The sequence below is a fragment of the Aedes aegypti genome, chromosome 2 (assembly GCF_002204515.2).
Source record: "Aedes aegypti strain LVP_AGWG chromosome 2, AaegL5.0 Primary Assembly, whole genome shotgun sequence".
Classification (NCBI taxonomy): domain Eukaryota; kingdom Metazoa; phylum Arthropoda; class Insecta; order Diptera; family Culicidae; genus Aedes; species Aedes aegypti.
The window spans coordinates 204144941-204172926 of NC_035108.1; the positions used below are offsets into that span (position 1 = coordinate 204144941).

At 38.2% G+C, this 27986-nt stretch overlaps 1 protein-coding gene across 1 annotated transcript; it reads right to left on the reverse strand.

Moving 5' to 3' along the window:
* Positions 1–2139: 2139 nt before the first annotated feature.
* LOC5575927 lies at positions 2140–27913 on the reverse strand. The gene is given in 6 exon segments (XM_001655868.3): positions 2140–3409; positions 3471–3528; positions 3531–3598; positions 3672–3872; positions 3937–4004; positions 27706–27913. Coding segments are annotated over 6 exon segments (1167 nt in total). The 5' UTR covers positions 27736–27913; the 3' UTR covers positions 2140–2667.
* Positions 27914–27986: the final 73 nt, after the last annotated feature.

Here is a 27986-nt window from a genome sequence, read left to right on the forward strand (position 1 = left end):
AGTATAGGAGAAAGTCGTAAGTTACGGATAAAAGATGGTCTCAGTTCAATAGAGATGCAATCGGGTCCTAAAGCCCTGTCCCAATTTTAGTGCCAAACGCTTAAGTTTAGGCCAAAAACACATGTTTACTCAATTTTCTACACTCAAGATAATAGCTCCCTTAAATATATGTGCAATTGCATTTACAGTGCTCAATTTCATTAGATTTAGTTGCCCCACATACTCATCATATTCTCATCGAATACTTTCTATCTGAGTAACATTGAAAGTATGTGCGAGATTTACTTATGTGTATTCCATACCACATGGTTTAAACGAAGATGGCCGCCGAAGAAGTGTTACATCGTTTGCTCTCGATAACTTGAAGGTATTTATTCAAATAGATATCGTTTAAAAAACATTTGATATGATAATTGATCAAGATATAACGTCTGCGCAGGTGTGGAAATACTTTTCAATCAACTACAACGACTGCGGGTTTTGGAAACAGCTAGCAAAGAAGGATCGAACTTTAGCGGGAGCAAATTGAACGAGGTGTCGTAAAACTATTTATTTCCTAATATTTTTTACAGATAATATGCATTGAACTTTGGAGTAACGAAAATAGTTTCTGTGTAACAATGTTTCCAATATAACTGATTAACAGAACAAAATTGTGTACCATGTGTTTTATGTAAGAAGAAACATTGGAAACACCTTAAATTAATCAAGGTAGAACAATATATTCCATTGAGACATCCCCTGAAAAGTATGTGCCCGGTCTATGGATTGTATGTGCAGACATCATTATTTCAATGAGAATAAAGATTGGCGGTCATTCATTGATTTCGCACATACCGTAATTTCGGGTGAAATTGATCATTTTTCACGGTTCTTCTAGTCTCTTTTCTATAATGTTCACAGTGCCAAACAACTAAATGCAGGAAAACAAGTACGAAGGTGAGCCTCATCGACTTATGTACCGAAATTTTCTAACAAATGTCATTTTAGTGTTAACAAATACCTCTAAAATAAAAAATCAGAGGATCTCATTTCGGGGTGAAATTGATCACTTGTCAATGCCATTATTGTTAGTTTTCAAAACAACTCTATATGATAAATTTGAGCTCCCTGAATCCGAATATGCTTGTAAAATTCTTAAAAAATGCAATATTTATATAAATAACGAATAGTTAAATTTCAAGAATTACGTGGAAAACGCCTAAATGTATGCAATTTCCTAAGGAATTCAATGATATGTAACAGAAATTCAAATATTTCAACCATATGAGCAAATTGGTACGAGTTTTGGTGATGAAATCTGGTTTGGGGATATATCTCATGCATCCTCACAAACTTTCAGGTTTATACCATGTTCAAATCCTTGCTTATAAATAGAAGTTCATAGGTGTTTGTCAATACTGCACCGTACATGATTTTGAAATTTTACGTTATTTTCATAGTAATAAACATTCTTTAACGCAAAAAACTTCACAACACACAATTCGACAATAGTTACGACAAGCAACGTTCATTTACTGCAACTTACATTAATATTTGTGCTCCATTTACGAATAAATAAAATCGTTTGATACGATGATCAATTTCACCCTTCTGATCAATTACACCCGATTTTACGGTACTTTGCATATGCAAACCCCCATTGCAAAAATCCATGTAGGTTTGCACATGAATCAAATGAAGACATTATCTTGAGTGTAATGTTTTCCGTTGGTTTAAGCCCAAAAAACTTTTTTTTTTTATTTTGTCACATCCTTTGACTTAAACTCAAATTTTGGGTGTATTTTGTTTTCCGTGTCCCTTACGAAATGTCAGATACGAACAACCCCAGTGGTCGAACTAAAACCCCTGTGGTGTTTTTGTTGACTAAGCGAACGTCAAACATGATCAAAAGTGTCAAGGTTCATTTATGGACCAAATTTTTAAATTAAAGTTTAAACATGATATAGCCATTATTTGAGCGGGAAAAATTGCTAAAGTAGTTACAGTAACATGCTTTTTCGTGTTATTAAATAAAAACAAGATTTCATTTAAAATTTTAGGACCCAAATTGCTACACGAGAAAAAAAATACAAAAAAAGTATTGTGATTGATTGTTCATGGATTTCTCAAACATTCTACAAATCAAATAAAACAATGTATTTTTAAAATATTTATATTTACAAATTATTTCTCTTTCATTGCTTCTGCTGATTCAGACTCTAGTAGACGAGTAGAGCACATTTAAAAGATACCTATTGTAGCTTACCCTATAGTTTCTTATAAAGAGCGTTTAATGTATAGTACTGTTTTGCAGATCAGTGTTGTCAGTCATATTTCTAGATCACTTGAGAACTAAAAATAAATCCGACTCAATGGATGCCTTCGATGGCTCATTGCAGCGATTGTTGTCCCAATAACACCATAACCAGCGGAAAGTTGAGAGTAGAAGAGAGAATTCTTCTGCTTTGAAAGTAAGAGAGATTAAACACGTCCCGGATCACGCCAGAAAGTGTCCACAGAACCGCCTTCAAATGTTTTACCCGAATAAGCTCCAACTTGAATTTCCATTTTACGCTCTAGCATTTACATAAGCTATGATAAAATAAATAAATAAATAAAGTTGCAGTCCATTCAACACTCGTACGCGACATCTATCTTATGGGCGCAGCAGCTATAAATCGAGTTTTACAGTTCAGGAGTTGGCCGCTTTCGGACGTACTTTGCGAAATAATCGGGTCTCCAGCATTTACAAGAGCCGGGTATCAGGAACCAATCGTAGTACAAGCGAACTTGGAAGCACCCAATCTCATCGTGTCCGTCGCAATGTTGATCGCTCTTGCGAGTTGCGTGATTGCTGGTGTTTTCATACGATCCACTATCGGCACCAGTGGGAAGTCCCGCTCGCTTTTGCAGATATTGCTGGTAAGCTTGGAAATCTTGAATCGATGGGGCAGTGGTTGTAGATGTCGAAGTAGTGAATTCCTCTGCATTCGGATAGAAAATTTCGGCGACAAGCAAGCTAACCCAACGAGGAGACGACAAACAGCCACCATCTAGATAATGACAACGAGCCTGGAGACAACGAGTCACTTCAACGGTTTGAGTAAAGTATCCCTCGTATGGAATTTGGACGACGTATCTCCACGAGCCCTGGTAGTTCTTAGCGAACACCGGTGTAGCATACTCAACCTTGGCTGGACAAGGTGTGGGGGGTCCGTCATATCGCGGTGGAGGAGGAGCGTAGGCACTTGGGATTTCTTCACGTCGTTCAGCGACCAGTTTGCTACTGATTGGTTCACCTTGAATAGCTCGATAAAGAGCGCAGAATACGCCGCCACCGTCGCAGAACTTCCTCGGTGTTCGGGGTTCCTCCTCATCTCTGCGATCTTCGGTCATTCGCATGACTTTACCCATTCGACGACCAATTCTAGAATAATAATCATACCGATAAAGGACGATTTTGAAAATTGATTAGAGAAGCTTATTACCCATTGTCGTCAAACTGATCAACAGTCTCATCTGGCATGATCTGAGTAACCTTGGGAGCGTATCATCGGCCTTCAACACTGGTAAAGTTTTCGACAAAAACTTTAGTGTTTGATTTCTAATCAGCTCACTAAAAGAATGAAACAATACATTGATTTTAAAATTCAATAGCTTTTCATCACTTAATCATTATTATGACTTACAAAGGATAAGGCTCCCCCATTACGCTCTGACGCATTGGGTTGCGTGGAATTTTGCCCTTGTTCAGATCTCCGCAGAGATTGTTCGCGGAAACGTATGGCTTGGGGTTGGTGGCATCCTTGCAGTCGATGTTGATGTGAGTATAGGGCGGGGAGCGAACCTTTGGCGGAACGGCAGACGGCGACTCGATGAATGCATAGTAGCTGAAAACGATCGATTTGTCATTATTCCATGAACAGTGTGACGAAATGTCACGAATAGCGTTACCCCTCTGGTGGTTCCTCCGAATCGAGCAGGTCATCAGCTCTGGTAAGCAACTGGCATCCGAATAATAGCTGCAATCAAGAAAAAAAGTCAAACCTGTAGTAGAAATACCATTGTGAAGTAATGTTTGTTATTCGATCCTGAATAAAAATTTCCTTCAACTTTGCGACAGAACAAAAGAGGCATCCATTCTGTAATATTTTACAAAACTCTTCAAACTCTTTCAAACTTGTTTTATCTATTGATCCCTTTTTCATCCTTTTCGATCATTGTTTGGACTGGTGTCTTCGGTTTTTCGTTGGACCCGTTAGTAAAAGCTAGCGGTGGTTAACCTTCTTGGACACCGTTTTGGGGAAAAGCTCTTAGAACGTCACGTTTTCTTTCGTGTATTCACTAAACATGGTTGCAACCAGAGTGGATCTAGATAAGAGTGGCGTCAATGTCAAAATTGGAACAGCGACGAACTGTCATTTCCATACAAATCCGCGTTCCAATTGAGCAGGAGACCTGTCAAAACTGGAACATGACGTCACTCTTGTTTACAGGCACTCTAGTTGCAACCATGAAAATGATACTGAAGCTCCCTCTCTGGTGCAATACTAATGAGATACATACAATATCCAATGTTGAAACATTGGAACAAATGGCGAATAAAATTATTCATAATTTTAGACAAAATCTTTTCAATCTTCTATTCGTCAGCAAACGTCAACATCCCACCGCAAAATCGCTAGTGTTTGGAGGGGATTTTAACCTCCAAATTGCCAAATAACCTCCAAAGCATCACCTCCAAGTTAGTTCTAATACCCTCCGTTATATGAAATATGGTGGCGCGTCGATCGTTGCAAGTTTATCGTTAAACAGTCAATCGCCACGAATAATCCGTTATATACCTATGTTAAGTTAGGTTAAGTTTTTTTTTTCCTAATAATAAGCAGGTGAAATCAACTTACCTGTAAGAATTCTGAACTGCTATGGCAAACAAAATGTTAATAAATGCATAATTTAGATTTACCAAATTAGTATGATAGTGTTTTCTAACACAGAACACCTAGATATAAGAAATGAATGTAATGTTTGGAGTGATACTAATAAAAAATTTGAAACAAAAAATAAAGAAAAAAATAGCCTTCAATTTGTTTTATCTTGGTCATCGGCAAATTTCACTTTTATCGAACTCCATACCAAATATAAACTTTCCATGAAACAAGTGCACTAATTACCATACTTGAGCTCACCTAAAACGAATTTCCTCCCATGAAAATCATGCTTGTGATCTAACGCAGCACGGTTTGAGATGGGAAAATAATCTCAATCAAACATCAATCTCTCCATCCCAAATCCGAATGATCCCGCTAAAAAAAAAACGCCGATCGTGTAGGTAAGCCTGATAGTGGCTATAGATCACGCGATAATCCATTACAAAGTGCGTCCAGTTTTTCGGGCCATAATTACTATGCGTGCTACAAATGGTGCCGACTCAGCGAAAATCTCACTCTCGTTTTCGTTTAATTCGTGGTTCATCCATGAAGATTCGTCAAGCACAAAAAAGAGTAATCCGGATATGGGAGCGAGACCTGATGCAAACCACCATCGAATGAAACGCAGATAAAGCGCCGCAGATCAATCAAGTCTCGCGTGTCTCAACACAAAAGGCCAGACGAGGTTCGCTTTCTTTGCCTTCAAATCTGTCGAACCCGAGAGGGGTGGCGTTGCTGCGTATTGTTTGGGTTCGCCGCCTTGTCGCCGAGACGGATATCACAGCTTATCGCCCGGTATGTCATTGACCCACGAAAATACGGTGCAATGAACGATTAACTTGTTGCGATCGACGAATGGGAATAGACTTGAAAAGATTCCATCTTATGTTAAAATAAGTGAAACATTTTCGCCATTTTTTGTTTTCGATCCAAACACCTTTTAGTATAAAAATAAAACTTTCAAAGAAAAGGATTAGATTAGGACCTTCTATGAAGTTCTCAACTTATCAAAATAACAATTTTGTACTTTTGCTCAAAATTCCATGTATTTTTTTGGGATTTTTATAACCTGTTGTGAAAGAGTATTGAACAGATAAAAAAACAACAAAATAAGTATAAATTTAGACCTGAATCATGTTATATTTTCGAACTACAATTGGTCGGCGTTAAGTCAGAGTGGACCAAGTAACATTTTTCATATTTTGAGAAAAATGAGCTTAAAGTCTAACGTTCTGTATTTTTTAACTCGTTTTAATTTTGGTTCAATATTTCTACACATCTTTGTGTTACTTTCAAACAGAGTCGTGTGTGATCCTTTGACTGCAACGCTTGCTCCTGCAGGGGTTGGTGAAGCGGTCAGGATTAATCGTGGCAGTTGCGTCGTTCGTGTAGTACTGTGGAAAACTGACAGTGCATTGTTGGCGTAGTGCAGTGAAATTATATGTTTTTTTTATCCAACTAATCGAAACTTTTCTTTCAATAATGGTTCCGATACATCAGGTAAATTCAAAATTGATATTTATGTATTTATTACCATACTTTATTTATAATGCTCTAAATTGTTGAATTGAGCTCACCCTACCCTACTAACACATCTTCCCTTCCACCAGCGATTGTAAGGACGTGGCCAGGTGTACAATGTGATGCTTGTTTTGTTTATTTCTTTTATGTAGAAAAAGACGTTCATCCCATACGTTTTTTGCGACACTACATGTAGATTTCTCAAAATCAATAGAGCTGAGCGTTGTACAGCCACACACGATTTGTACAGTCGTTAATGCTATGCCATCTTTGTGTTACTTTTAAACAATATAATGTAAAGTGATAATCATGAAAAATCATAATGCAAACCTCTGATAGAACGATATTTTGATGGACTATGTGTACATGGTCCACTCTGACTGAACTACATACCACCGTTCAGTGAGTTAGTTCACTCTGACTGAACAATTTCTAGGAAAATAACGATCATTTGATGCTTGCATGAGCGAACCGTGTGCATATCTCTAAGATGAACAGGTTATCAAGACCCTTCGACACCAGTATCGTAAATTCTTTAATAATCCATATCGTCAATACCAAAATCAGTGGCATTACTTTAGCTTGAAAATTAAAGTTTTGCAGGGGAGTCAAACCAATCTCAGAGATATTGAAGCAAAAATCCATGATGTTTTGAACTGAATCCTTGTTTTATTCTGGACTGAATATAATCCAAGAAAGATTTTAAATCTGAAACCATTTTTAGCTATATCCAGGGAGTAAGCTTGCTTAACAATTATGTTACAATTTATATTATATGTAATATATATATATGTAATAATCATAATATATATATATATATATATATATATATATATATATATATATATATATATATATATATATATATATATATATATATATATATATATATATATATATATATTATGATAAAGCTGTGAATTCTATAAGTTTCGTATATAAACCAAATAGTTACAGCAATATTGAGCGCGAACAGAATCATGTTAGGCTTCCAATAATATAGGGGATCTAAGACAAGACTTGTCTGGTGTTACCTATATGATAGGTCACAATCCAGATTTGCTTTTTTGTATTTTTTCTTTTTGTTTATATATATTTTTCTTCTCTTTTTGTAAATATCCATAGTTTGTTAACATGTTCATAATTTGGTAAATATTTGTAGACTTGTGAATAATTATGCTTAATATTAGACTAGTATTACTAGTTCACATGTGAATATGCTAATACGTAAATATAATCCCTTTCCCCTATCCTTCGATACCAGTTACTCTTAAAATCACCAATGAATTAAATAAAAAAATATGAATTTGTAAATATAAATAATTTAAATTTGATTTTGAAATCCTTCTACAAATCCTCTGATATCGCCATTCCCTCCTTATGCACAAAAACATGGCGTGAGATACCAACCATACGGAAGCAAAACTCTCCCGGGAAATGTTCCGTATCCATGGCTACTGCTTCGTCGTGATTTCGAATGGGGAATTTTGCATATAAGGCGATGCAAGAGGAGCCAACAGGATTTTTCCAGTAACTAAATTCCAATAGTTCTTTCCGTTTATGGCCTAAACCTTAATTTCGTTCATCTAGGAACTAGTGCCAATGTAGTGTCCTAAAGGCTGTGAATCTTCGATCGATTGGAGCCAACACCCGAACGAAGTATAGTGCGGAGCTAAGCCATCCAGATCCGGCATAAGGTGACTCGGAGGCAAAGTTACTGACGAAAGGAAACGGCAGGTGATGTTTATTGTGCATCCTTTATTACCCTATGAATTCCATCCCAAAACTGTAAATATTAAATAAATTAATCGTTTAAAAGTTTAATTTCAAATTTATAGTGTTGTTTAATTAAAAAGTAATTCCTTTCCTCCCTCTTTCGTGGTGGATACATTGATTTCGCGAAGCAATTGTGGGTTGTTAGCCCGCCCCTGTACGATCCTCCAGGATAGACCCTGAGAGGGCTGAAGTGTAAATAGTTTTGAAAATTTTGCTTGCTAATTAGTTTTTTTTTTAATTTTGAATTGAAGTTTTTTGAAGTTTTTTCTTAGTGTTAATTTTCTAAGTTTTTCCTAATCTAGTTTTCTTCTTATTATTATTATTATTCTTAAAATTGAATTAATGATTAAATGAATCAGATAAATGACATAGTAACACTGGCCAAAGTACAAATATGAAACCAATTGCCTGTCAAAAAAGACCACTTCTTATTGGACGTTTTTTCAAAGGCCTACTTTCACATCGTTGAGCTGGATTGCAACAGGGCACTTTGTTGGTAATCAGGCCGTGTTGCTAGTTCATAAATTAGAGCTTTTATCATAAAATCTTTTTGTTTCAAACCTATTTATTGCCGATGTTAAGTTTACCGTAAATGATCCCACAATGTTAAAATTAATGAAAAATACTTAATTTGCAGCAATGCAATGGAAATTGTGTAATTTTTCCCTAAAAATAACACGGGTCATCTAGCATCCTCTAAAGCAATAAAGAATGGATATTTCCACAAGATTTGTTTGAAAAGGATACTGGAAGCACTGACTTTTACATCGTCAAGGTCACGGTGTACTATATTTAAGAAGGTGATATATTCCGAAAACTGACAGCTACTTGACGACGTCATTCCTATCCACCTCGAACAAATTTTCAAAAAAATTGATCTAGTGGTCCGGATGGTATATGGTACGATAGGAGTGACGTCACATGTTTTCAACCAAACTTGATGTTTACATCAGTGAAGAGCCTGCCTTGTTAATTTTTTATGCCGTGGTCAAGGTTATCTACTGAAAATCAACAGGGCAGGCTTAGTTAAGTTGAGTCGTCCTGTCCTAGTAGGGGATAGGCAAAATGATTGAGATAGGCAAAAAATTCAAATCTTATAACATTTTGAAAAACGGATGGAATTGCAGAAAAAAAGCAGAAATTCAATCGGAAGCATTCGAAGGCAAATTTGGACTAGATTAATAGTGGCCACCAGACACCGGAGAATTTCTGGATTTTCCGAGATCATGTCCAAATTACGTTTTTTTTTGTCGCTTGTAATTTTAATTGATGTGAAGTTGTATAGATCTTATTTTTTTTCCAAGAAACAGAACCAATTTGAATTTGAATGCCAGTGGACGCATTAAGATCCGTTGGAAATCATCCAAAATACACTTATATCAAATATCTATACTAATGGGTATGCAACGAAAATTTTAGATTTTTACATGTTTTCACGGATTTACAAGGACTTGGTATTGACACTTTTAAAAATCGACCACAGCTGAAACCGGATTTTTAGTTTCTTTTCAATAAGACATTTATTATTTATTAGACATTACTCAACATTATACTTTCCAGTAAAATAAGTGATAGTCTGATCGTTTATCGTATCGGCAATAGTAAATATATTTTTACAGATTTTTATTGTACGTACTTTATGACCTAGGGTGGTAAATGACTGGACAATGCGTACCATTGGTACTTCGTGTACGCGTACCTGTAAGTATAAAATATATCCCATTTGTGGTCCTTAGCCTCTTGTCCAGTAACTCCTATCCCTACCTCCCCGTGGTGCCGCCTGGGATACGAGTAACCTTAGGGAAGATCGGGTAACCAATCCCAATGGGACCTCGGTCGTATGCTGACAGGGAAGGGGGGCTCCTGTCTTCTGAGGGTGTAGTTTATCAGAGCGTCTGTTCTCCATGTTAGGGGCGGCTCAGAACAACGTCTGTTCTCCATGTTAGGAGCGGCTGATCATCGTCCTAGTGCCAGCATGGGACTCTAAACAGTGCTGTGCACGATGATCCTCCGGCGAGACAGGGGGTTGGTGCAGGCCTTACAAGCCAGCCGTAAAAATCATCAGTACAGGAAGCATACAATGTAAATTCGTACCGGAACAATCGGCATCGACCCAGGCATCGAAAACGGACGGAAACGATTGAAAACTCGGTCATGGAACTGTAAGTCTCTCAGTTTCTTGGGAAGTACCCGCATTCTTTCCGAATTTTTGAGGGTCCTCAAATTTGACATCGTAGGTACATACGTACACAGCCAATTCAGATTACCGACCCCAGTAAAATTTTACTGGGTTTTGGAACTACGGTTTTTTCGGTAATTTTTACGATTACCGAAAAACCCCAGTAATCCAAAATATGTTTTGATTGATGAGAATTACTGACTTAAGCTAAGTATGCTGTTCCGCTCAAGAAAAGTAAAGAAATTCCTTGACTGAATGGGTCCTGAAATTTCCTACAGAGAGCTCCATTTGAAATGACATTTCTTCTCAACTGCGTACTGCGATCAAAAAAATGTTATTTTCTGGACCATTTCTGGGAAGAAATTTTCCACGCATCGATATAGGCGATTCCTTTTCTTGTCAGTAGCAAACCTGCTGTTAAGCTAAGTATGCTGTTCCGCTCAAGAAAAGTAAAAATTTCTGCCCAAGAAATGGTCAAGAAATTTCCTACAGTGAGCTCCATTTGAAATGACATTTCTTTTCAACTGCGTACTGCGATCAAAGAAAAATGCTTTTCTTGAGCATTTCTTGCAAGAAATTTCCCACGCATCGAGATAGGCGATTACTTTTCTGTTGAAGTGCATACTTCGCTTTAGTCAGTAAAATTGCAGAGCGTTTTTACTGACTTCCTATGTTTCATGCTTTGCTTCTCCGAATACTGTTTTTTTTTTTTTCAGAAATACAAATTAAAACCCAATCGACATGGACATGGACACCCACATGCATTTTTCGTGAGAATAAACATCTACGGTATGCTCATATCTCAGTGAAAGTAATCGAAAAATGTGTGAAAAAATCATTATTTGGTACAAGAGGTAAACTCAATGATGCAGATGAATTTACCTCTTGTATGCAAACCAACCGAATTTATCAAAGTAAGCAGTTAAATCGTTCTGAGCCTTTTTGGTTGCTTAAAATGGTTGAGTTTCTCACTAAATTTCGACTACTTACCACGAGAAAGCGCAAAATAGGTGCAGGAAAAGTTTGGTTGCAATAGCCGTGTCTCCCGGTGCTGGACGATTATACAGCAGGAGATTCTCATTTGACACTTTCCCGCATGCGCATCAGTTTTGTTTTGATTTGATTTTGACGACAAGTCAGTAAAAAATATCAACTACTGAATAGTCGGTAATTTTTACTGTTTTTTCGGCCTGTTCGGTAATGTTGCAAAATTGGGTCTGACAGCTACCGTAGTTCAGTAAAAAGTAAAAAATATTACTGAACGTCAGAAGTTTTCAATCAAAATGCTGAAAGTTCGGTATTTTTTATGATTTAAGGACTGTTCATTTTATAAAGTGGACACTTTGTTTATGCCATATCTTTTTCATTTATTGACAAAGTCGTAATCGGTTTTCTGTACATCGTTCAACTATTATTCTACAATGCTATGAAAAGATAAGATCTTAGAAAATTATTTTGGTTGAAAAGTTAAAAAGTTTTTCCAAAAACTCTTAAGAAAAGCTGTTCATCAAAGTTTAACATTTTTTTCGGAAAACAGAAATCGTTATTTTTATGAACAATTTGTATGTTTGTATCCTTTACTATTCTACTAAAGGTGTAGCTTTAAAAAAATGAATTATATTCCACTATTCTCTGATAGTAGGTAACTTAAGTGATTTATCCAGTTATAACGAAATTTGGTGATACACCATCCTTTCACTCCCAGCAAAAGAGAAAAGTAAAAAGCGTGTTCAAAAGTAGCTTAGACTACTAAAGAAACTATATTTGTATAAACAAGAGCTGAATCGTGAGTTTAAACCGCGGTCTGAAGTATAAATTTTGCTCTTAACGGACGTTGTACTAAAAAGTCTCATACTTTTAAAATCATGCACGCGTATTTATCTATCTACAGCAAATTGTAAACGTTTTTCTCCGAATATTTCAATGGATAATCTCAGGATAACATATTATGAAAATAACATGTGGAAAATAAAATCGATTTTATTACAGCAGTGTTGCCAGTTTAGATGATTGTCATTGTGCTTTGAAAGGTCTTCTAAACATAAAGCAATTGGTTTTCTATTGTGCTTTAAATGTGACATGGGGACTCAATAAGTAACTCTATGAAGGCGTAAGTCATTTTTCATATTAATACTATATTAGCACTTTCGTCAGGACGTACTTTAAACCAAAAAAAATCTACTCATATCAGTCCCCTTCAAATTCAAAATTTTTTACTCTAAAAATATCGGGGAAAAATGATTTTATTATATCTGTTAAATTGTTGCCCCAAAAATATCTTGATTTTTACCATCAGGCTTCTGATTGATGATGCTTTCGAAGAACAAGCCTTTTTTGAAATGAAAGAATATAGATAGTCGAGTTTCCCAGCCAATTTATAACATTTATTGATTTTGATAACCTCCAAAAAAACGATCGTTCTAAACGTTGCTCCATATTCGTGTGAAATTTAATTATTTTGGAGAATATGTTATTATCACAACATTGTACAATACTAGTGTAATGGACAGTCCTTACAATTCGTATCCAGTATAAAAAAAATACCGAACAAGCAAATCGTGATTGAGTGTGTATAGGGAAGGTTATACCATCTACCAGAGCTGCGGCAACAGACATGAGCTGGGCACATCTTTTATCGTGATGGGCGAAATGCAGAGGCGCGTGATTGGGTGGTGACCAATCGACAACAGAATTTGCAAGTTGAGGATCAAAGACCATTTCTTCAATATCAGCATAATCAAGGGGACGGATCTGGTGTAGTGGTTAGAACACACGCCTCTCACGTCGAGGACCTGGGATCGAATCCCATCCCCGAGATAGTCACTAAAAATTTTAGTGACTATTTCCTTCGGAAGGGAAGTAAAGCCGTTGGTCCCGAGATGAACTAGCCCAGAGCTAAAAATCTCGTTAATAAAGATAGAAAAAAAAAATATCAGCATAATCGAAGTGCACAGCCCTCACCTAGCAAGTGACGATGACGATAAGGACGCTTTCTACGCCCAGCTGGAACGTGAATATGACAGCTGCCCAAGCCATGATGTCAAATTATCGGAGATCTCAACACTCAGGTTGGCCAGGAGGAGGAATTTAGACCGATTATAGGGAAGTTCAGCGCTCACCAGCTTACGAACGAAAACGGCCTTAGACTGATTGATTTCGCCACCTCCATGAACATGGCCATACGTAGTACCCACTTCCAGCAAGTATCCTGTATCGGAACACCTGGAGATCACCCAACAGACTGAATCGCAAAAATGTGCGGAAATGTGCCGGGATAAGAATGGAGGTATCTTGACGGACGAAAGTTAGGTGATTGAAAGGTGGAAGCAGCACTACGATGAACACTTTAATGGCGCAGAGGAGGAAGACCAAGGCAGCAGGAGGAATGGCTTCATCAGTATGGCGGATGGGGGAGACGTGCAAACTCCCACAATAGGTGAAGTTAAGCATGCTATCAAACAGCTCAAGAACAACAAAGCAGCTGGGTATTGGAGTGGAACTTATTAAAATGGACCCGGACAGGTTGGCCACTTGTCTGCACCGATTGATAGCCAGGATCTGGGATACACAACAGATACCGGAGGACTGGAAGGATGGAGTAATATACCCAATATACAAAAAGGGTGACAAGTAAGAATTTTAGAGCTATCGAGCGATCACCATTCTTAATGCACTTTCCCAGTTGTTTTCCCAGATCATCTTCCGCCATCTATCGCCACTGGCAATCAGATTTGAGGTAAGTTATCAAGCCGGTTTTGTGGACGGGCGATCGACGACAGAAAAAAATCTTTATGTTGCGGCAGATCCTCCAAAAGTGTCGCGAATTTCAAGTCCCTAGGCACCACTTCATCGATTTAAAATCGGCCTATGATACCATCGACCGCGAAGAGCTATGGAAGATTATGGACAAGAATGGTTTTCCCGGGAAACTTACTAGACTGATTAAGGCAACGATGGATAGTGTACAGTGCTGTGTGAAGATATCGGGTGCATAAGGGACCGTTCAAAAATATTACGTAACGCAACAGGGGGAGGGAGGGGGTCTTACATAGTTTTACGGTCCATACAAAAATTTGAAATTTTCATTACAAAAGCTGTCACGTGCGGGGAGGGAGCTGTTTTAAATTTGACAAATTTTGCGTTACGTAATATTTGAATGAACCCTTATCGGACCCGTTTGAAACACGCAAAGGTATTTGACAAGGTGATGGTCTTTCCTGCCTCCTGTTCAATATTGCGCTAGAAGGTGTTATGAAACGGGCAGGCTTCAACATGCGGGGCACGATCTTCAATAAATTCAATCAGTTCATCTGTTTTGCTGACGACGTGGACATTGTCGGAAGAACGTTCCAGGTGGTTTCTGAACAGTATACCAGGGTGAAACTTGAAGCAGACCGGGTTGACTTGAAGGCAAATACGTCGAAGACGAAATATCTGCTAAGTGGAGGAACCGAGCGCGATACAGCTCGCATTGGTAGACACGTGATGATTGACGGGGATGAGTTCGAGGTGGTGGACGACTTCGTCTACCTCGGATCATTGAAATTCGAAGACGTATCATTGCCGGAAGTCGTGCTTACTACGGACTCCACAAGACCTCGCAGTCTGGTAAACTTCACTTCCGCACTAAGTGCATTATGTACAAGACGCTGATAAAACCGGTAGTACTCTACGGGCATGAGACGTGGACAATGCTCGAAGAGGACCTGCAAGCGCTAGGAGTTTTTGAACGACATGTGCTTAGGACGATCTTCGGCGGAGTATGTGAGAACGGCGTATGGAGGAGAAAAATGAACCACGAGCTTGCGCAACTCTACGGTGAACCCAGTATCCAGAAAGTCGACAAAGCCGATGGGCGGGACACGTTGTGAGAATGCCAGACAACAATCCCGCAAAAATGGTGTTCACCTCGAATCCGGCCGGTACAAAAGGAGCGCAACGAGCTAGGTGGTTTGACCAAGTGAAGCAGGATCTTGGAAGTGTGGGGCGATCGTGAAACAGGAGGTTAGCAGCCATGGATCGAGCTAGTTCACGCAGGTCATGTCTTGAAGGACGTAGCGCCAGCAAAAGTAAAGTAAGTAAGATTTGAGTACCTTTTACCTTTTAATTCCGCCCTAATTACTTATCTTTGACGCGTATTTACACAGTTAAAAATAATGAAGATTACACGTCATGTAAACTTAATTTATGCGATGTAAACATGACGTAATGTAAATTTAAGCCTGAAAACATGTAAAAATGTTTTATATGTCATGTAATCACACAGAATTCTGATGGATTACATGACATATAATTGAAGTTTACATGACATATCATGTAAATTTCCATGATATTCCATGCTCCAATTATGTGCATTATATGTCTCAGAAATTTACACGTTTCGTTCGAACTGTGTAGACTACCACTTGTAGCCTTCTTCAGTGTCCACTCCTGAACTGACACTGAAGAGGGCTGTAAGTGGTAGTCGAAATAAACGTCTCTGTCAAAGATAGGAAATTAGGGTGGAATTAAAGGTACAAGGCACTCAAATCTACATTTTTGATTCTCTATAGAGATTCTGCTCAGAGGGTTCGAATACATTAAAAAAAGAACAATTTATTTTTAATCGCGACCTATGATAATTTTGTTTTTTTTTTTTTCTATATATTTTTTTGTCGGTATCATATTTTTGAGCCTCTTCTTCGATGTTGAATAATAATAACAATTTTAGTCTTTAGGCGTTTCCCATGGAATTAACAGAACGATTAAGGCGAAGTAGACCGTCATTGAAATTTGTACGGATCGTTGATGATTGTTGCTAATTCATCTCACAATTTCGACTCAAAGAAAATCAGTTGGTTTTGCACTGACACAGATGAAAAAGTATCAGCTTACTTTATGCTTGTTAGCGCGTACACTGATAGGGTTTCAATGCTAGTAATGGGCCCCTTAGTAGCTGAAATTCATTCTAGACGCTTTTCCGCAATGATATCTCAGACACATATACGTTTTGTGGAGTCTAACAGCGAATTCAATGTCTTTACTTCATAGTACGTCTATGAAACATACAAAATCATTCGATTTTTCCAGCGAAATATGCATTTGAAAAACTGTTGTCCGAATGCCTATTGTGGACCCTCCCGGGGTCCGTAATAGGATTGTTTACAAATTTGACGTTGCGTATTATGGACCCTCCATTTGATTCCCATGTAATCCGGCTCGCTGCCGACGAGCTTGTTATGGACCCACCTGGAAATTCGTATTATGGACCCTCTTGTGTGGTTTCATTTACAAAACTGTTCAAATATCTGTATTTATGCGTCTCAAACCAAATATTTTGCCTGAAACTGCTGACCAACAATGTAATCGAAGTTCCCCCGGTGGATTTTCATAGGAATAAAGTTGCTTTGAGTGTTAATTTTATGTTTTTCTGTAGGGTGTCCATAATACGCAAAGGATCCATAACCGGCATCGACTCCCTACTTTTTTAAGTCAATATAAACTTTCAAGACTGAGTTTTATTGTAAATTTTGCACCTTATCGAACGCGATGATTTGTAATCGTCGCCGGTGAAACCGTCGCCAGCCAACCAGCCGCTGCGAATTTGACGTTTCACCAATCTTACCAACATAACGGCGCATCACCTGCTTTGATTTGTTTGCTGGCGACGATTTGATTGGTCTGTTTGTAAGTTGGCGGCGCGTTTCGTTGCCCATGAAACAGACAATATCACTTTGAAATGCAAGCTGAAAAGTCTTCATTTTTGCCAAAACGAATGATGGGCTACTTAGCTTTAATTAATCGTCACCAGGCTCTTCTATGATAAGCAGAGTTGCTCGCTGTCACTATCAACGCTTACATGCCGACTGCGATACAATTCGGATCAATCAATATCCCATCAACATCATGCTGTCTACTTCATCACTAGTGCATTGATGGCGATAGACTATGGATATCACTGATGGGTTGAGTTTAGCCTTAAATAAAGCAAACAAAATGGCAATTTATCAGTACGATATGTTTGATAGCGTTGCAGATAGATTGAATCTATGTGTTGGTCACTGAAAAACCTTATTAGCATGGATAATGACCACGTGATCACTCATTCTGCAGTGATTATGATCTAGAGTGCGATGTCACATCACTGCTGTTGGTTGTCAAATCAAAGTGATTTCGATAGTTCGCAAGTGATATAATATAATATAATTTGATAGCCTTAGAGCACCAGCCATCAGCTGATATGATTGATATTAAGCAACTCTGATGATAAGTTTATTATGGAAAAAACTAAAATCGGCTTTTATCGGCTACAAACAGTAACAAAACAGCATAATTTGCGTTTTGCATTACTGATACTATTCAGTATAAGGTACATTTTTTGAGAGAAGTTAAGGATGTCATCAATCAACATGAGAACAACAAGGCGGCTGGTGAGTATGGTATTGGAGCTGAACTTATCAAAAGTGTCCCGAAGAGGTTGTCCACCTGTCTGCACTAGCTGATTGTCAGAATCTGGGAAACGGAACGGTTTCATCAACGGCCGCTCGACGACAAACCGAATCTTCACTGTACAGCAAACCCTGCAGAGTGCCGTGAATATCAAGTCCTAACGCAACACCTTTTCATTAATTTTGAAGCGGCTTATGATAGCACCGATCGCAAAGAGCTATGAATTCTCTCTGCTTAAAAAAGTTTTCTTAAAAACTACCTGAAGCAATAAAACAGTACTTTTCAGTGCTACATAAACAGTACTTTTCAGAGCTAAAATTAAAAACGGTACTTTTCAGTGCTACTAAAACAGTACTTTTCAGTACTATTGACAACTACTATTGATCCCTTTACGATCCTTGTTTGGACCCGTGCCTTCGATTTTTTGTTGGACCCGTTGGCGAAAGCTAGCGGTGGTAATCCTGCATCAAAAGAGCATTGATTACTGCCAATACGTTAAACAAATTCAACTATCAATACATGTTTATCAGAAAAATATAAAAACTGATCAGAAACTTTGTTTTTGTATTGTAAACGAGGGTGACTAATACCGGACCACTTGTACCAGTATTCGCCATGTTTTTAATTTCGGATCCTGAATACGTTGAATACAGCGAGTTCAGGAACATCATGGCGAAATAAGTTGCGAGGAAGCAAATTTGTGAGGTTTTGAGGAATGTTTCCGTATTATCCTCAAGCGATTTGACAATCACTAAACAATTTTTGGCTATTTGTATCGTAATACGGTATATAATCAGGGATACTATTACGAATACCGGTACACATTCCCTAGAAGAATACTAGAAATGCTTTAAAAAATATCAATTTCGTTCTAAATTAGAATACGACCCAAAATCAATAACTGGCCAACAACTAACAATTTACGAGTGATATTGTAGATTCAACTTCAGATATGACCCGCAGACTAATCTGCATTTGCACATTTCTTTTGTGATCTCACAATAAAATCCTCCATTCACTTTCACGTGTAATCAAACTAGTTACACTTTCTCATTATAATTTTACTTGACTAGACACCTTGTGGTCTGAACAAGCTTATAATAATCTAATTAAAAGAAAAGCAGATTAATCAGATGATTGCTGGAGAGTTTCTGCGCCGAGGCATTGATCTACGTTAACTTGTCTTGTTCGTTCTACATATTTTCTCCACCACCTCCTGGATACAGCATCCAGTTGGAACCAGTTGTGGTGGTGTGATGGTCTAGTTTCTGCGGCAAAAGCAAAACCATGTTACCGGCTACTGAATGTAGTGCATCATGTATCGCCAACAAGTGAAAATGTATCCCACATCATATCAATTGGCGGAAGTACGCATATGCACAGCAACCGTTCACATCAATGCAAAGATTTACGATTATCATTATGAACATAGGTGCGCCATCAGACAGCAACAGAAAAAAGCTTGCAGATTTCTCGGCATAGGATGTGAGCATTTAATACTGCTGACCTATATCATTGAAATCCATATGCATTTTCTTTTTCTTCTACATTATCGATTCATATTTCTTTCATATTCAACGAAATGATTGTACAAAAAGTTGTATATAAGACAGCCGAACTCGCTGCTGACCGTATTTATCTCATCACCAATAAACCCGTATCGTTCAGCAGGAGATATGGGCTATTCTCCTCGAAACCTTAATTTTTACGCTTAATTTGCTTTGCTAATATATCCACACGAATCGAGCATTTGAGGCATGAGGCAGCCTCGTGGTGAAAACTGTCGAATCGCATCCGGTGTGGTTTGACGATTTGGCGGGAAAAGTTCAAACAAGTTCAAGCAATCAAATGGTCAGTAACTTTTTTTTCGTGAAATGAAGCATTTTCACGGAGGAGAGTTTTATTCCATTTTTTAATTCCTTTCCCCCCTACACTTCACAGCTTGTGGATGCACGCTTTTGTGGCACGATTTGCTTTGTAGCGGTTATTCGTTTCCATTTTGGTAGATGAAATTAACAGCAACGAATTACACGCAAATCTGCAACCAAAGCCGTACATCCAAGATGCACAAAGTTGCAAAAGGAAGTTATGCAAGTGGCGATACATTAATTGGAAGTGTGAAGTCTAGAGTTTATGCAAGTGCTGTAGTTTCCCGATTATGCGATGCTCGGTTTCCATCGAACCAAATCAACCAGTTTTCTATTGTTACGATATTTTGGACAGCACGCAAAGGAAGTCGAGTATCTGCAGTTGACTTTTAGGCAAAATTAAAATAAAAAAAAACTTGGCTGTTTATAGGACAACTGTACCATTAATGGTGCACATAAGGGAAAACAGCTAAAATATACTGATAAAATCATTAAATATGCGATTTTAACGTATCAATCGATAGTTTTCAAATCCTTCTATCATTCAAGTGTATGAAAATTACGATTCATTCAAATTTTTCCTGCAAAAATCCTTGCACCAATAATAGGAACACTATTCCTTTAGTGGATGTGTGTTTTAAGCATGATTCCTTTGTGGCGCAATCCATTGATTTCTTATGGGACCTTCCACTTCTTCTTCTTTCTGGCGGTGCGTCCCTCACTGGGACAGAGCCTGCTTCTCAGCTTAGTGTTCTTATGAGCACTTCCACTGTTATTAACTGAGAGCTTACTATGCCAATGACCATTTTTGCATGTGTATATCGTGTGGCAGGTACGAAGATACTCTATGCCCTGGGAAGTCGAGAAAATTTCAAACCCGAAAAGATCCCCGACCGGTGGGATTCGAACCCATGACCCTCAGCTTGGTCTTGCTGAATAGCTGCGCATTTACCGCTACGGCTATCTGGGCCCCGGGACCTTCCACTATGGGTACTGATTAGAGATGGTCGAAAGAGATGTCAAACCCGAAACCCGACCCGAACTCGACCCGAGTTCGGTTCGGGTTTGAAGGCTACAAAATTATCGGGTACGGGTCGGGTTCGGGCTTGAAACAGTCGGGTTGAGTCGGATTTGGGCCGGGTTTGGTGAGAAATGCCGACAGAGTAGCATCCTGAAAGCTTCTCTATGCATCAGAAACGTTAAATTTATCATCTTTTCGGGTTTTTTACAAAAAAATTCGGTTTTCGGGTCGGGTTCGGGTTTGAACAAAATATTTTCGGGTTCGGGTCGGGTCCGGGTTGGTCTTTCAATTATTGTCTCGGCTTCGGATCGGGTCCGAGTTTGAAGAAATATAATAAGTCGGTTACGGTCGGGTTCCGGTTTGAAAAATTTGAAACCCGACCATCCCTAGTACTGATGCACAACTCTAATGGTGGTAAGCTCCATCGAAGTTAATACGCCAATCGTGTATTGGCGATTGGCGTATTAGCTTTGATGGAGCTTACCACCATAAATGCGAAGGTGCAAAAATTTTAAGCAAATTATTAAAAAAATATGAAATTTTTGTTGCTGGTTGTGCTACTTTTTTTTTATTTGCTGTGTCGTCCGCGATTTGGACACGGCTCGGACCTATGTAGATCCATCTCGCCGATTGTGATACTTTTCTCTGAAAAACAACCTCAAAGGTCCGTTCCCCGAATACCTCGTTTCTCGAAATTCTTTTGTTTGCTTTATGTTTTTTTTCTTCTAATCATCCATCCTCTCACTAAAGTCTAGCTCCTCCTTAAACTACACCACTTTTATGGGAAACGGGTTATTCGAGGAAAAGGGGCATTCAGGGAACAAATCTCGGTTTGTGTAGCTCAGTGGTTTTCCCCCTAGAGAGCAATTTGGTCCTCGTAGGTAGAAGGATTATACCCGCTTAAAAATGTGTATAAATTTTGTTTTATGTTGTCATAAAATTCAAAACTAACAATGTATTCTTTCAATATTTAATAATATAACAAATATGTTATGTTAAGAATAACAGGAAAAAACGTTTATTCACCATGGTTTTGTTTCTCGGCACATAATTCCAATTGAAAATGAAAAGAAGTTCGAGAATGGAATGGATATATGTATTTGAAACTTATAATAAAAAAATAATATCACTGAATCTTTTTCTAACACCGTTGCTAAATCCTCTCAAGTTTTATTATTAATTAGAAGTGTTTTACTGTGAGCTTTTGATTTTTTGTTCCAGTTGTGCAGATTACAACAGATAATCTTGAGATGGTACGGTGTTAATGATCAGATTCTGGCTCCGCATTGATTGCTGAATCTTTGATCTGATTTCTAAATCTGAGACTGTATATGTTAGAGATATCTGAACAAAAAAAGTAGTTCAAAACACGACAGACACGAATCATATGAAACATCCAAAACATTGAAATTCACTGAAAATGACTGGAAAAAATCTCAACGATTGACTGTGGGGCGAAAGAAACTTGAAAAATATCGGAAAAGGTTATGCGGACGATGTGTCAACTACGTTTGTGATGTTAGATTTATTTATTTATTTGTTTATTTATTTGATTAATTTATCTGACAGTTGTCTACATGGATATACTTAATAGTTATTGTAGCATCCTTGAACTAGTCACCCTCCTTTTAAAGCATCCAGAAGTCTCTCCAAAGTCAAACAGCTCTTCAACTAAAGAAAAGGTTCGCAAACATGGTCAGTGGTTCGTTACAGCCAGAAAAAGTGTGGTGAAATCTTGTTGTCAACATAGTTGAAGACCTCAATTGGCTGCCCATTGTACGGAAGTTGACACGAGTTAGAAGCTTAGGTGCATCGATCTCTTCATTCAACAGTTTAGCAACGAAAATAGATTGCTGGATACTTCGCCGTCGTTGCAGTGAATCAAGTCCTAGAAGCCGGCATCGCTCATTATACGGTGGCAGGTTTTGTGGATCTCGCCAAGGCAGACTTCGTAGCGCAATACGAATGAATCTGCGCTGAATACGCTCAATTCTGATATTCCATGACAGATGATAGGGAGTCCATATACTCGAAACATTTTCGAGTATTGGGCGTACTAATGCACAGTAGAGAGTTTTGAGGCAGTGCGGGTCAGTGAACTCACGGGAAACTTTCGAGACAAATCCAAGTTGACGAGATGCTTTTGAGACCATGCTAGAAATATGTTGATTGAAGCTGAGTTTAGCATCCAGGATGATGCTTAAATCACTTATCTGATCGACTCGTTCAAGTACGTTCCCTTCAATGCGATAATCAAAGATGATGGGATTTTTTGATCGATGGAATGTTATAACCATGTATTTATAAACGCTAATTCAAAGCTTGTTCAATCTACACCAGTCTGCAAAAGTATTTATCAGACATTGAAGCCGCCTACAGTCCTCAACAGATTTGACAGTAAGAAAAATTTTCAGGTCATCGGCATGTATAAGCGCGTATTCGGAACCCAAAAGTACGAACTTTTTAATTTCCTGGAGGCGGTGATAATCATATCCGACGTAATATTGAAGATATCAATGTCGAAAGCGTCAGTATGAAGACTCGACGCTGCAGTATCGGCTGATTTTTGATGCAGTCTTCAAAAAATCTCATTCCACGAGCTGCTGAGATGTGAAACCACCGGATCAAGATTTATTTCGCGATTTCAAGATTTTTGTAACATGTGATTAATCGTGTTTGCTTTCAAATATCGTATGCCTAACACGAAAGACTGTAAAGATTTGATTTTCTTAACATTATTAACCAACAAGCATGCTTTTAGATGAAATTTCGATTACCAACGTCAGTTAAATTGAAGCAAGAGGACTGTTGTCACCTCAATCCCCAATTCTGACCTCACCCGACACGAAGAATAAACCTGATTATTCCATTGGGGTGAAACAAGGAGGGATGGCAATTCATTTTTGATGGTCAATAGCAACTCAATTTTAATGTAATTAAGGCTGTTTTAGATACTGGATGTTGTAGTGATTTTTTAGTTCAGGGTCAGTAGACCAAGCTCCGATGTATTTATTCGCGAAATTTTTCATTGGAATAACTAATTATTCATTTGATTTAAAAGCCTGTCCCATACTTTTGCGCAGGAATTGTAGCATTCCTTTTCAACTGATTTCGAAGCACAATCAAAGCAAACGGAGAAAAAGAAGCTGCGAAAGAGAGCCCCAAGCGATGATAAACCCCGTTCTTTTCGCTCATTTACCATAGGGGGTAGATATTTTACTTTACTGGCATGATAAACAATCCCCGAATATCCTATAACAATAGTGCCCCTAGGTTTTGAGCTTGTTTAGATATGTTCTATCATGCACTGTTATCCCACCGATACAATCAGAGCTGTAGCAGTAGACGACAAATAGACTTTCATGATGTGCTGCGGATCATGATTGTTACAAAGAGTGATAAGTGAGAGATACTCTCAATTTTGTTAGAATACAATCCCTGCTCTTGCGTACCAGTTTGTCTCAAATTCCGAACAGATTCATAATTCGTATGGAAATTTTGTTGAAATATTTCCCTGGAATCTGCCATCATATCGATAGAAAGTTATGGCCAATTGCTACTCAATTTAAACGTGGTTGAAGCTGTTTGGAATCTGAATGTTACAGTGAGAGGCAAAATAAAGTGCCCACCTTACCAGTTTTCGAATTTCTCTCATTGATTTGGTTCAAATTAAAGTTAACACACCTAAATCTTTTGTGATATTTTATTTTTGATGTTCTTTTAAAGTTGCACTTACGAAATTTTGATAAAAAAAAGAATTTTACTTAAAGAAAAAGAAAATCAATTTGTATTGAAAAAAAAAGTAGTGACAAAAATAAGTGCCCACTTCCTTCTTGGCCCCAGAAAAGATGATTTAAGAAAAATAAAAAGCAATTTAATAGTTAATGTGTCCTCCTTTGGCCTTAAGGACTTGCTGGAGGCTCTTCGGCATGCTTTTCACCAGGTTTTGTAGGTGTTGTGGATCTAGTTCTTCCCAGGCGCGCTCCAAGGCTTCAAAATAATTATTTTTGTTGGTAACACCAGTTTTTTCAACCCTGGCATCGAGAATCGCCCACAAATTCTCGATGGGGTTGAGGTCTGGGCTTTGTGGAGGCCATTCCAGCGGTTTAATCCGACAAGACCGGAAAAAAGACTTGGTCTTCTTTCCAGTATGCTTCGGGTCGTTGTTCTAGAGAAATATGAATTTCTCTTCAAGGCCCGTCTGGATCAGCGAAACCTCCAGATTTTCCAGCAAGATGTTAATGTAGGAATCTGCCATCATTATTCCGTCGATTTTCACGAGGTTTTCTACTCCACTCCATGAAAAACACCCCCAGACCATCACATTTCCTCCTCCATGCTTCACCGTTCCTTGGATGTGGTGCTCTGCATCACACACGAGCCCGCCGCTCTCGGTTAGACAGCTCGAGCTTCAGGAGCGCCACATCCAAGGAACGGTGACGCATGGAAGTGTGATGTGATGAAATGTGATGGTCTGGGGGTGTTTTTCATGGAGTGGAGTAGGAAGCGTCGTGAAAATCGACGGAATAATGACGGCAGATTCCTACATTAACATCTTGCTGGAAAATCTGGAGGTTTCGCTGATCCAGACGGGCCTTGAAGAGAAATTCATATTTCTCTAGAACAACGACCCGAAGCATACTGGAAAGAAGACCAAGTCTTTCTTCCGGTCTTGTCGGATTAAACCGCTGGAATGGCCTCCACAAAGCCCAGACCTCAACCCCATCGAGAATTTGTGGGCGATTCTCGATGCTAGGGTTGAAAAAACTGGTGTTACCAACAAAAATAATTATTTTGAAGCCTTGGAGCGCGCCTGGGAAGAACTAGATCCACAACACCTACAAAACCTGGTGAAAAGCATGCCGAAGAGCCTCCAGCAAGTCCTTAAGGCCAAAGGAGGACACATTAACTATTAAATTGCTTTTTATTTTTCTTAAATCATCTTTTCTGGGGCCAAGAAGGAAGTGGGCACTTATTTTTGTCACTACTTTTTTTTCAATACAAATTGATTTTCTTTTTCTTTAAGTAAAATTCTTTTTTTAATCAAAATTTCGTAAGTGCAACTTTAAAAGAACATCAAAAATAAAATATCACAAAAGATTTAGGTGTGTTAACTTTAATTTGAACCAAATCAATGAGAGAAATTCGAAAACTGGTAAGGTGGGCACTTTATTTTGCCTCTCACTGTATAATGATCCTTTATTAGAAGTAATAAGTTTATTATTTCTATTGATCCTTTAGATCAAAGCCTATACTGCCTATACTCACATAACAGTCCCATACTCTATGGGATTTCCTATATGTATGGGACTATTATGCGAGGATGGGCAGTATAAAGGTATCACATATGAATCTATTGGCGGAATTATTTATTTGAATACTTTTTATTCATGCTTAACAACACATTCAACGGTTTACAGTTGAATTTAGTGGAGCAATTACATTTTTACAAATATCTGCTGTTTTTAGTTATTAGGAGCGTTTAAAGACACTGTAACAATTAAGTGTTTATGAGCCAAAATGTTATAATTATTATTTATATTTTAAATCACTGTTTTTATCAATAAAATTAACAGTCAACACTTCAGTTTCACGTAGAAATAAAAATTTTGATAAATATGAGCTGATTTATGCTATTCAGAAGACTTTCAAGTCAATGTACGGTGATTATAAAACGAAACCAAATTTTGAATTCTTGTGCACATGAGAATCTGAAGAATCTGACAATCGTTCGCGATGAAAATTATGTCGATTGCTTACTTGATGGTGGTAACCAATCGATCAAGTTTTCAACGCGGAGCGCTGTTTGGTTCTCTAGACTAGTACTCTTGAGAATTCGGAATAAAAGTCAAATGGTACTTCAAAAACATTAAATCTTTTTCTAAGTCATTTTATGGCACGTTTTGTCTCATATTCCGAAGATTCGAGTTTTTACAGCGAATTTGCAAGAAAACCACTCATATTTCTTCACAGGATGATCAGTCCTTCTATGATTCAAGTCATCTACATTTTATAGTTGTGAAAATATCAGTTTTTACCTTTGAAATCGCCGCTGTCAGTCATAATATGAGTCTTGTTCGAAATTTGAGACAAAACGGGATGTACCTACCAAATCTTTCCAATCATAAGTGAATGCTAACAAAATCTCAAACTCACTAGATATGTTCGTTAAAACATCTAAATTACAGTTAAAAATTAATGCGGAACGTTCTCACGAGCTAACTGTGGTACCACGCACACCATCATGGTAGACACAACAATGAGACAGACAAAACTGCTCCACACAGTGAATCGAACTAGATCACTCTTTTGCTTTATCTTATATACTTTCTAGGTTAATTGATTCGGTCTGCACCGGTTTTAGTTGTTATCGCATTATAATTCATCACGTACAATCCCCTCGACAATGGACAAATTGGCCAAGCCTGAGAACCACTTTCGTTTGGCAGCCACCTCCGCCAAACGAGTGACTTCAATCTTCAAGCGACGAACCTGCAACGGAAACTGGTTTCCAATGTCGACATTAAAACGCCAGGAATTGAATTAAGTTTCACTTTCCCGAATTTCCAGCATTCCTCTTCGGACGTCGTCATCATCGTCAAAAATTCACATCAGACCTTCAAACGGAGCTGGTGTCCAATAACTTTCGGTTTGTCTTCTCGCCAATGCAACAAAGTCGATATCAATTAAAATAACAGTTTCTCACTCAGGATGACCTAAAAACACATTTCACTAGACGAGTTTGTCATTCGTCACCATTTCCGTGTATTCCACGTTGTCTCCCGATACTGCTGGTGAGCTCATTTTGCAAAACAAGTCAGAGAGAAGTTCCCCACTGTCCGTTTTCACTCAAGTATCCAATTGAAAGTAGCACACGATTTGCATATTTTTTCTAAGAGTATTTTTGACTTTCGTATTTCTTTTCATTTATTCAGCACCTGAATCGTGCTCCCAAGCAGTTCAAAACTTATTCTAACACAACATAACACAAATGCTTACCAAGAACACTAAATAATTCATCTTAGCCATTTAATCCTTGCTGGCGATGCTCTAATTAGTTAGGCGGGACGAATTTGTCACACACTCACACTGGCGGAAGTAGCACTTCCTGAAATAACACACGACCAACGCGCAGCCCGTTGTGAACGGCTCGGAATCTGAAAGAGTACTGTTTTTCTAGCGCGTGTGATGGCCACCAGAAACAGATGGTGAAAGAAGAAATTTCCCGTAGGCTGTTCACCTTTCTTCGTCGTTCTCTTTCTCTTGGGAACTCTGCGTAC